Source organism: Cajanus cajan, chromosome 6 (assembly GCF_000230855.2).
Source record: "Cajanus cajan strain Asha chromosome 6, NIPB_CcT2T_4, whole genome shotgun sequence".
NCBI lineage: Eukaryota > Viridiplantae > Streptophyta > Magnoliopsida > Fabales > Fabaceae > Cajanus > Cajanus cajan.
The window spans coordinates 35,725,915-35,737,242 of NC_138522.1; the positions used below are offsets into that span (position 1 = coordinate 35,725,915).

The following is an 11,328-nucleotide window of genomic DNA, read 5'->3' on the forward strand; positions in this document are numbered from 1 at the left end:
CCAAACGTGTTATTTAGCGGTAGGGGTTGATCCACACTAAGCAAAGTCAGGGGTTCGAATCCTACCTTGTGTATGCAGCCGCGTTAAATCTTGAGACCAGTTATCCCATCCTTTGAGGTGCCTCCAACTTAGTGAGAAGATTAATCACTACTATCGGCGGTGGATACTCCAGGGCCGAACCAAAAAAATTAAAAAATAACTAAGACAATGCGAAAAATATGGCACATAAAAATGTTGATGGGCCGAAGCATAAGTCCAATATATCACTAAAGTCAACTTGAAAGGAGAGGCCCAAAATCCATAACTAGCCCACAACAACAACAATAACAAAAAATAAAAACCACGCTTTATCCGTTTCTCATTGTTGTTGTATGCTAAGCTTGCGAATTGCTAAGGTTTGATCCTAAGACGAAGACGAAGACGAGGTTTATGTGTACAATGAAAGCTTCATTTCTTGTCCCCTCGCCCTCCTTCACTGGATTCAGGTTCTCTTTCTCTGCTTCCATCCCATGCCACTTCTTTGTTCGTTGCACTAAATTACCTTATGCCTTAGGATGATAACATCAACTTTATTAATTGAAACTAATGCGCTTCGCTAACTCAAAACCTACCAATAATTAAGCAAGTTTTGTTCACGAGATTATTATCAACGACAAACGCATTTCCTTACTTGTTCAGACTCCGGAGAATGCTCAAATTTGGTGTATATGCTTTATTGAGATAGCACTCCTTTCGTTGTTACTTCGATTTCTTAAACTATTTTTCTAGGTCGTTGGAGAGGAGTGGATAGTGCTTATAGTTGAGTTCAGAATTCTTTTAATAATTTAGGTGTAAGTCTTTGGCTAAGATACATGTTAAATCTGTGAGTGAAGATAATGGTTTCTGATTAGTTGTTTGTTATACACTATACTCTTGATTTTAATGTACATATCTGATTATAATAATTCGTGGTGGCTTGGTTTAATGTATTGTGTTATCTATTACTAGGACTAGCAAAGAGCTTCCGCATCTGCTGTCACTGTGTGAGTTGAAAAGCATAGCATGCTTCTCAGTTTGTAATCACAAGCAAAAGTACAATCAAAAGCTTTATATTATTCCCATTAGGACTGTTTGTGTTCGGTTCTGCGTTTCAAGATCCTCAGTTGGGTCGGTGGAATTTGGTGGGACAGGCTCACATAGTGATGCTTATTCAGGATTTTCAGCTCCAAATGACTATCAGAGGTGCGAATTGGTTCAAATGATTTTGTCTTCTTCCTTTCTTATACTGCTTATGCTTGTTGTATATTGAAGTATTTCTGTATTTCACTTTTGGGCCTAAATTCTCTGGCCACTGTGTCAGAATTTTATCCTCTAAGGATAAAACAACTTTGTGCCATCATTATAAACTTAAATTGCTCGTTCTCCAATTGACAATGTCCCTTGGCTTTGCAAATTACATATTCCACAGAATCGGCAGTTTAGAGAGGGAATTGGAAGAATTATTTGATGAAGTGAAACGAATGATTAAGATGGGAAACAAAAATGATGCTGTAGACCTGCTTACTGCAAATTATGAAGTGGTGAAAGAGCGGCTGAATGCAGGTACTAAAGGCATAGAAGAAGCTGCAACTTTGGACATCATTGCACTGGGTTACATGGCTGTTGGAGACTTAAAATTTGTTGGTTCTCTGTTGGATTTGGTATTTTCCCCCTTTTCTTTTATTCTTGCACATTATTCAGTTATTTAGATATCTAGTTTAATTGCTGTTGAGATTTTCTGGATTCATAGTAACTTAAATTTATGTCCATGGAATGTCATTAGTTGAACTCTCAGAATATGCGTGACTTTTTTACTGTTCTAAATTAAGACTTCAGGATAACAATTTATTAGATGCTAATAAAGCCAACTTTTATTATAATGAGATGAAAGTATAACGAGGAAGTCAGTTGTTGGTTTTATTTTTGTTTCTATCATGAGTTAATGAATTTGTCATGGTCTCTGGGGCTAGAATGAATAAATGGTCGCCAGAAACATATGCAGTTAAATTATTTGCAATCACTCATGTCAGGCATGTTTTCTTGCACAAGGCTGAGTGTTTTCACTAGTCTGGTTAATGGTCAGTAACTTTCTATAAGTATTAAATATGTTTGACTCCCTTGGACTGAAATAATTTCCTTTGCATCTGTCTTAGTTTGTATAAACCCAACTGATAATTGTAAATAATTACATGTTCCACATTTTTGCTGAAATTTTAAAGTAATACATTTGCACACCTCTTTTTGTTGTTCCCTCAAATTTTAATGACTAAACCCTTTTCTCTGCGGAATGCATTGTTATATTTTCATTGATGGCCAGATGAAAGAAGTTGTTGACAATTTGAAGGATGATGCACCATGTCTAGATTCAATACTTATGCATATGGGAAGTATGTATGCAACATTGAGCAAGTTCGAAAATTCATTGGACACATATCAGAGGGCTGTCCACATTATGGAGAGGACCTATGGTGAGTGCATTTTTCAGTTAGCAATGTTAATTTCATTTAGTATTTGATATTATTTACCTATGGTGATTGGTGAATGATTGTGGTTGTAGTTATGTTGGGTTGCTTATCTATTTGATTAGAAAACTGGAGCTATTTTCTTGAGATTTTTCAATTGAGCATGCCTAGTTAGAAGCTACTTTTAACAGTTTCATTATACGAATACCGTAGCAGAAATGATCTGTGTTGAAGTCAACTTTTTGCTTCTAATTTCTGTTTTTTTTTTTCCAAAATTTTGATATTCTGAACATTACTTCTTATTTTAGGTAAGGATAGCATTTTTCTTGTGACACCCTGTTTGGGTATGGCAAAAGTTTTTGGCTCTTTTGGAAAAACAACAAAAGCAATAGAGATATACCAGCGTGTTATCACTATTTTGGAATCAAGTAGAGGTACCAAAAGTAAGGATTTGGTTGTACCTTTACTTAGTCTTGGCAATCTTTTACTCAAAGAAAGGAGAGCCAATGACGCAGAAAGTCATTTTACTAGGTTAAGCTTCCTATCTTTGTTTTCTCCTTCCATATTCAGTGCATTGTTGACTCTGTTTGTCTATATTACTTTTATTTATTTTTGTTTTCTAGAGTTCTCAACATATACACCGAATTATATGGACAAAATGATGGAAGAATTGGAATGGCTATGAGTTCCCTAGCTCAAGTGAAGTGTGCTCAAGGTAACTGTATAAACTTGCAAATGCAATTTGTTTGCGGTTTGCATATTCCATTTTTACTTTATATCCCCTTTATTATTTTCTTCTGTTTTTGCTGGCTGCACAGCTAACCTGAATGTTGATTAGATTTTCTTTCACGTATCAAGGGTCCTGTGTAATGCAAAAGAATGGTAGAATAAACATCTATATTTTTGATAATTTGATTTATTTTTGGAAGTTATATATTGGAATTACTTTGGTGATGCCAGTTGTTATTTAAATGGTGTCCATGTGCTGGCCAATTAGGGGGAGAGGGGAATGAAGCCTAGGCACTTATTGATGTGTGAGTTGAACATTTTTTACAGGGAAATCAGATGAAGCAATTCAATTGTTTAAACGTGCTCTTCAGGTCATGAAGAATTCAAATTACTTGTCACCAGATGACAGTATAATGGAAAAGATGAGAGTAGATCTAGCTGAATTACTTCATGCTGTTGGGAAGTAAGCTTTTCTATAACCTTGGTTAGGAATGAAAGATTTTTTAATATTTTATGGCATTTAAGAATAAACTCTAACAACTTAAATGGTTTTTTGATCACCTTTTGGGGCTATAGAAATGGTTTTGCTGTATCTCCGTCCAACAATACCCCCCCCCCCCCCCAAAAAAAAAAAAAAAGAAAAGGAAGAAAACATAAAGAAAAAAGTTAGACTAAAAGCAAAGAAGGTTATTGAATTGAATTTTTTGTATTGTTTCTCTTCAAAGAGGACAAGAAGGCAGAGAGCTATTAGAGGAGTGCTTATTGATCAGTGAGAGGTACAAAGGAAAGGAGCACCCCAGCCTACTGACACACATGATAAATCTTGCAACTTCATATTCTCGGTCAAAGAATTATGCGGAGGCCGAGCACTTGTTGAGAAGAAGTTTGCAAATCATGATAAAGCATAAGGGAACTGATGACCAGTCCATCAGCTTTCCTATGTTACACCTTGCAGTTACACTCTACCATTTGAAAAATGATGAAGAAGCAGAGAAACTTGCCCTGGAGGTTTTGCGCATCCGTGAGAAGGCTTTTGGAAAAAATTCTCTTCCCGTTGGTAAGTTTTCCCTTACCTCGTTGATAATATGGTCAGTCTGAAGTTAATACATGATCAAGTCATTCATTATTCAGGCCATTAAATTGTGTTGCATTTCACTGATGAGAGTAGTAATCCAGTTCTTATGCCGAAGGAAAAAAAAAACAGAGCCTAAGGGTGTTTTCAGTTTTTAAAAACTATTTAGTAAAACAGTTTTCAAAACTACTTTTTAGATAGTAGTAGAGGAGTCAGAAAAAATGAGTTTGTGTAAAGAAGAATATAAGTAAAAGAAAACTGAAAGTAGAAAAGAAAAACAACTTAAAGATGTTCTTGTTTTTTATTTTAAAATCTGAAAAAGAGGGATTACTTTTAAAAGCAGTTTTCAAAAATTACTCTTATCAAACGAGTTTTTTCTGTTTTCTTGTTTTTAACATTACACTGTGATCCTTGTAAGGAAGACTACTGTAAACGTTAAAAAAACAGAGAATGTCAGTACAATTTCATGAAACCACAATGTAATTTACTCAAATATAAAACAGTTTTCAAGAAGTTATTTTGGGAATGAAATTGATATTTATCATATATTATGCATGGCAGGGGAGGCTTTGGACTGTTTGGTGTCCATTCAAATCAGACTTGATAAGGATGAGAGTGAGTTACTGAAGCTGCTTAGAAGGATCCTGAATATCCAAGAGAGAGAATTTGGACATGAGAGTGAGGAGGTTTTGGTTACCCTAAATAAAATTGTATACTACTTGGATAGACTAGGGAAAAAAGATGAAAAGCTTCCACTTCAGAGAAGGTTGTCTGTGCTTAGGAAGAAGTATAAGCAGATGGTTCATTACTAAAGCAGATGGTTCATTATTTTTATGATTATGATGTTTGTGATCTTTATCCTTCCTTCATGCTTCAGGTATTTGTCTAAATGTTACCATGTGTTTCTTTCTAGTGAGGGATATGTTTGCCTTATTGCTATTTCTTTTAGGAGCTTAATTAACATCCGAAGTAGGGACTACAATGGTGGCGGGGTGGCTATGGATAGGAATCATCTCTTATTCGTCCATATTTAAACAGAGTAGAAAGTAAAATAAAAGTGAAAAATAAATAAATAAATAAATAAACGTTTTTAAAGTACATATTTATACTAAAAAGTAATTTTGTAATATATATTTATATTTAAAATAAATAATTTTAAAATATATATTTCAAATTTAACCACATACCGCTTGTTCTGTCCCTTGTCAATTCCATCGAGTTATGTTCCACCGTTTGTGTGGTCTTGTCGATTCCTTCCTTCGAGTTTCATTATTGCTATGTACTAAAATTAAATGTGAACAATTTACTTTGTATACAATATAGAGCATTTAAATATTTTTATAATGTTAATAGTTGTTGATATAAATGTCTTACTATTCATTGCTGTTCAGTTAATCAACAAGATATTTATTTATATCATATTTATGGTGGCTTTTATCCGTAAAATGGATTATAATTTTTAAGTATACAAATATTTTTTTGGTCAACCTTAATTGAAGGTTCACATGGGGGTTGGGTTGGGGATGCCAATTCAAATTCCCATGTTAAAATAATGAGAGATATCAGTTTCGTAATAATTAGAAAATTTTGGGTTCTGTTACTTTTTACTACATTAATTTACTCTTGTTCTACAAAATAGGAAATAATATGCTTAAATGAAAAAGAATGGGAAGAAATAAACATGGGATAAACACGATTTCATTAGATCGGGTAATCATCCTGACGATCTCAACACTATTCTGAGCATGGAAAGAAAAGTGTTGTTTGGAGATTAAATTAGAATAGTATGTGTTCGATTTAGTATATTTTTATGAAGAAAAAAAATGTTTTAAATCATTCTCAAAGGAGCTTAGAAAAACCTCATATCTAAACGTAATTAAACGTGTAACAGATATTTTGAGAGGCTGTGACCCATACTCTCAAGTTGTACCGTTCCTTGTGTTCGAAAAAGATATATTAAATGACTTGTAAAATGCAAATAGATTTTGTATTTGAATCTTGACTTTTTGACAATGAAAAAATTATTTTTAAGAAAAAAATATTTATTTCATGTGTTTATAATAAATTATTTTAAAATAATAAAAAAATACTCATTTTACGTACGTTTATAATTTTTATAAAAATTAATTATTACCTCTTACGATATAGATAATTCATACAAAATCATGATTGTTTTAATAGAATGCAATTAAATGAGGAGAAAAGTTCTGGATCAAAGTTATCGCCTATAGGACAGTGACGTGCAACTAATTAAATGGATAATTTGTATGCAAATCTAAGCATAGTTTTCTTAATAAGGATAAACGGATAGCTAATTAAATAAGATGAATAAATATTAGTGGGTGGCACCATTTTCTTCAAAGGGAATAAAATCATTCACTTCTCTCCATCCAATTAATCCAAACCAAAACAGAAAGAAAGAAAGAAAGAAATAAGGAAAATACTAATAAAAGGTGCTGCAAAGTTGAGTCATGAGTCACACAAGGTCGACTGCGAAGGTGTCACCATAAGCAGACTCTCCAAACTTCGTTGAGAGCGATAGGGACACAAAGTTCCATAGAATTAGGACACTTGGACACGAAAGAGAATAATAACAATTTATACGACATTTCAACAATTTATAAGTTTTATGTTTTTTATACTTCGATGAATTTTATGCTCAATTTATAATATAACCTTTTAAAACTCTTATTTGGTCTTTTATAATATTTTTTTATTTTAATTTAGTTTTATTTTAATTTTTGGTTTCAATTTAATCTTTAATAATTTAAATTATTACAATTTGAGATTTCTGTCTAAATGATTTAAACGAAGTTAACTGTTAGCCACGTGAATGTCAGGTGGATGTCACGTAAATGCATAGGTGGACGCCAAATTTCATGAATACACCTTGAAGTAGAACAGCCCGTTCTGAAACCAGAACGGCCCATTTTATATGCATATGTTATGTGTTAATTTTGTAATTGGAACGGGCCATTCTGAAACCAGAACTGGTGTTAGAACGGGACGTTCTGAATTCAGAACAACCCATCTCATATACCAAATTTACATACCAATAGTGTAACCAGAACGGGTCGTTCTGGTTTCAGAACGAGCCGTTCTGGTTCCAAGTGTATTTGAGAAATTTGGCATTCATCTACGTGACATCTACGTGACATCCACGTGACTAACAATTAACTCTGTTTAAATCATTTAGACAGAAGTACCAAATTACAATAATTTAAATTATTAAGAATTAAATTAAAACAAAATTAAAGTAGGACTAAATTGAAATAAAAAAAAGTATTATAAGAAATCAAATAAAGTTTTTAATATATAACCTTTTTCAAATAAATAATTAATTTATGGAGAGGAGGTGCATATTTCATTTTAGAGAAAGAATTAGAATAGGAAGGGGGGGAACAATAATTCATAAAGCATGGGATGGGACTCTGACAGGAACATAGGAGATAAATAGATATTTAGGAGGAAGGGTTGAAACATAATTATTTATAGTCTTTTTGTGACATGGTTGTCAATACAAGGACCTTGTTTTTACATTACCGCTACCAAGACACAGTATCTTGGACAGTTGTGCACGCAAAGTCTCTGACATGTTTCGCCCTTAGAAGGAAGGAAGGAAGGAGGGAAGGAAGGAAATTCACTTCAGATGATAAGCAAAACCAAGGCCAGTCTCTCTCTCTCTCTCTCTCAATCTCTGTGTGTGTGTCCTTTAATCAGTTAATTGAATATTCCTGTCCTTCCTTGCTTCTCTATGATCCCACGTCTCAATCTAGTTCATTTGTCGAATCATGTTGCTGCTTTTTGGCTCAACCTCAACAACCTTTGTACTGTCAAATTTGAAGATTTGTGGTTTCTTGGTCTTTTTGTAGTGTTTAGTATTTACTTCTTAACATTTCATTGTGATTTGAGTTTATGTCTTACTGATTCAACAGATGCCAGATCCATAGAAAGTTGCTTCTTAAAATAGGTAATTACTAATTACTCAGAGACCAAGAAGTAATGGCGTCAGCAGAAGGGAAGGCTCCTTATACAGCTAATTGTTTTACTCAAGATTTCCGGATACCCCTCAATTCACCTGATCATCCGAAATCAGTTTCAAAAAAATTAGTATCTGATTGGGTTCCTAGTAATTCTATTCATGAATATCTGAATTCTGACAAGGTACCGGAAATGAAGTGGTGGCTGCATGTGAAAAGTGACTTGGGGGAGGAAGCAAATTATACATGTCAGCATCTGAATTCTTGCGAGTCTGAACTTGATGATGCCTTGTATGCTGAATTTCTAAATGGCAGTGTCAAGAGTGGGGGAGATAAACTGGCCAAAGACTTTGATGCTCTTTCTAATGTTGAAAGTGCTAAGGAGCAGCCTTGGCATGTGTCTCCTACGTGTTTGAAAAACAACAATACAAGAATGCCAAAAATTGAGGCTTCACTCAATGCTGATTTACATTTTACTTGTAAGAAGAAAGATCAAGAGGAGTTATGTTTTTCAGACAGTCATTTTATGGATTGTGATATTTCCAGTTTCTGGGTCTCTGAACAAGGTAAAATGGCATCTTCTGATCTAGAATCACATCTGATGGGAGAAGAGAAATCTGGTCCTTGGTGGCGCACTGCTGGAAGAGATGAGTTAGCTTCCTTGGTTGCTCAGAAGTCACTTGAGCATATTGAGAATTGTGATCTCCCTCATCCCCTGACTAAGCATGTTAGACAGAAACCCCCTTACACAAAGGGTGTTAACCATGATAAGGCTCCACCATCATCTTTGAACCATAAAACTGAGTCTGGTTCTTCCAATGCAGATGGTTATACAACTGGAATATCCACTTCTGACTATTCATTTCAGGATTCAAACAAGAATTCCAGGTAATGCTGTAGAGGGATACTTTACAATTCTTTTTTAATTGTTTTCTGGAATATTTTCCATCATGGTCAACTTATTTTGGAAGAAATTTGATGTATGCTCTTTCCTATGCTATTTATTGGAGACTGAAGGTAGTAGTTATTGGTGGCAAACCTCACAATTTTCATGAGATAGTACAATTTTTTTTATATCTCAGATTTTAATACATCCATTATTCCATTTTAAACCCAAACGAGATATTGATCTTCAAGTATTATGACGATAACTTCTCATAATTTCTAATTTGGAGTTTTGGACAGGTTTCAAAAATTATTTTATTTAGACAGATTTTTGGCTCTGACTACTTGCCCTTACCAATTTAAAAGTGCTTTTAGTTATCTATCTCATGCTAACAGGGAATTTGATGACGTACATGTTTAACTGAATTTAAACCTGCTTTTGTAGCTGATAAGCTACTAAGTTGTACAAATGTATAGAGCTACCAAAGTGTGCATGAAATCAAATCATTTATGATTTTGAATTTAATTAACCATAAAAAAACATTGACGTTTTTTCTACTCTCTTTTTAAGCTATGCTTCAACAGTTCAACCCCTTGACAAATATGTTTTTCCTTCTGACCTTGAAATCCACCTTTTTTTTCTTCATCTTTTTACAAGATCTGCTTAGTCATTCACATGCACTAGCTGATTTTGAACCTTTGACATCACCCTAGCTTCAGTTACAAACCTGCATCTACGTTGCATTTTATATGTCATTGTCTTAGATAGTGTATAGATTCTGTGATATTTTAGACATGTATATGGCTTGCAAACATTAGTTATATTGAAGTCATAAATTGTATATAATTTTGTAGTTGCACAGATGCTTCGTGTTCTTGGAAATTTAAGATACAATTATAGATTTTAATTTCTGTACTGGATATATTGAACTCCTGACTCATGAAACAAATTTTTAAATAAGAAGGAATTTTGAATGCATTCCAACTTAATTGGTGAGTGGTGACTGTTTTAGGAAAAAAAAAAGTTTTACAACTTTTATACTGGTGAGTTGAGAAGTTTCATGATTATTCTATGATCAATTTATTAACAAACTTTGCTCCATATGTTCAGTTCCAGCCAGAGCACAGATTTTAGTTCTAGCAACAAAAGTTGTCAAATGAACTCTGGGAACAGTAGTAGCATGTCTGAGCTGTTGAAAGCTTTGTGTCACTCTCAAACAAGAGCAAGAGAGGCTGAGAAAGCAGCACAGCAAGCTTTCAGCGAGAAGGAGCACATCGTGAGTCTCTTTTTTCGACAAGCTTCGCAACTCTTTGCTTACAAACAGTGGCTCCACATGCTGCAGCTCGAGAACCTCTGCCTGCAACTCAGAAACAAAAACCAGTCATTGATAAACCTCTTTCCAGCATCCTTACCCTGGGCCCCATACAGGGGAATGCTGCTTAAGAAGAGTCACAGAAGTGGGAAGAGGAAGAATAGTAACAGAAAATGTGGGATTACAAAGTGTGTTGTTGCTTTTGCATTGGGTTTAGGCCTTGCTGGTGCTGGTTTGCTTCTTGGTTGGACCATGGGATGGATGTTTCCACCCTTATAAAGGACGTCTTGGTTTGGACATTGACTAACATTAATCAAGTGCTTCTGCTATGCTTTTCTGGAATTGGAGTTCTCTTGTGCTGATAAGATTCACAGAAGTGTATATGTGATGTTATCCATGTTTCCATTACCATCATATGTAAATATTCCTCATACATTTGAGACCATTAGTTGTATATATTTAAGAACATATAGTTTATAAAGATCCACCTAGTGAGAAAAGGTTTAGTTGCTATTGTAGTGCAGAAAAAATGTTTGGTAGATTTCACAAATGTTTGTTTTAAATATCAAATGAACTTGTTTAAGTGTTTTAAGCACGCAGGTACGAGATGATTGTCATATACATATCAGATGTATTGGGGTTATTTTGTTGGTATTTATCTGAGGACATTTTATATTCAAAAGAGAGAGATATAATTTTCTTATTTTTATAAGATTATTCTATACATAATTTCACAATAGTAAGATATTGTATACTTTGAATCTAACATTTCACGGTTTTGTTTTTGGTTATCATCTAAAAGTAGATTTCTCAAATGTTTGCTTTAAATATCAAATGAACTTGTTGCAATATTTTAGTTTTAGGTACCT

The 11,328-nt window shown here is 33.9% G+C and overlaps 2 protein-coding genes across 2 annotated transcripts; both read left to right on the plus strand.

The window, feature by feature from the left end:
* The first annotated feature begins 331 nt into the window (after positions 1 to 331).
* Positions 332 to 5,214, plus strand: LOC109814414 (Tetratricopeptide repeat (TPR)-like superfamily protein). The gene is made up of 9 exons (XM_020378829.3): positions 332 to 485; positions 988 to 1,221; positions 1,448 to 1,679; positions 2,336 to 2,486; positions 2,789 to 3,011; positions 3,104 to 3,195; positions 3,537 to 3,672; positions 3,935 to 4,266; positions 4,843 to 5,214. The coding sequence occupies exons 1-9, from the start codon at positions 430 to 432 to the stop codon at positions 5,091 to 5,093; spliced, it is 1,707 nt and encodes a 568-aa protein (XP_020234418.1). The 5' UTR covers positions 332 to 429; the 3' UTR covers positions 5,094 to 5,214.
* A 2,557-nt stretch (positions 5,215 to 7,771) lies between these two features.
* Positions 7,772 to 11,062, plus strand: LOC109814423 (uncharacterized). Its single transcript, XM_020378841.3, has 3 exons — positions 7,772 to 7,948; positions 8,217 to 9,149; positions 10,258 to 11,062. Exons 2-3 carry the CDS (start codon positions 8,284 to 8,286, stop codon positions 10,736 to 10,738), a joined length of 1,347 nt encoding a protein of 448 aa, XP_020234430.2. The 5' UTR covers positions 7,772 to 7,948; positions 8,217 to 8,283; the 3' UTR covers positions 10,739 to 11,062.
* The last annotated feature ends 266 nt before the right edge of the window (positions 11,063 to 11,328 follow it).

What these genes read in the sequence shown, in the direction of transcription:
- LOC109814414 (XM_020378829.3), top strand. Translation starts at nt 430, where the DNA reads ATGTGTACAATGAAAGCTTCATTTCTTGTCCCCTCGCCCTCCTTCACT. An exon ending in GCTCCAAATGACTATCAGAG is followed by an intron (nt 1,222 to 1,447) that starts GTGCGAATTGGT and finishes CATATTCCACAG; the next exon opens with AATCGGCAGTTTAGAGAGGG. An exon ending in CATTATGGAGAGGACCTATG is followed by an intron (nt 2,487 to 2,788) that starts GTGAGTGCATTT and finishes TTCTTATTTTAG; the next exon opens with GTAAGGATAGCATTTTTCTT.
- LOC109814423 (XM_020378841.3), top strand. Translation starts at nt 8,284, where the DNA reads ATGGCGTCAGCAGAAGGGAAGGCTCCTTATACAGCTAATTGTTTTACT. An exon ending in GATTCAAACAAGAATTCCAG is followed by an intron (nt 9,150 to 10,257) that starts GTAATGCTGTAG and finishes CCATATGTTCAG; the next exon opens with TTCCAGCCAGAGCACAGATT.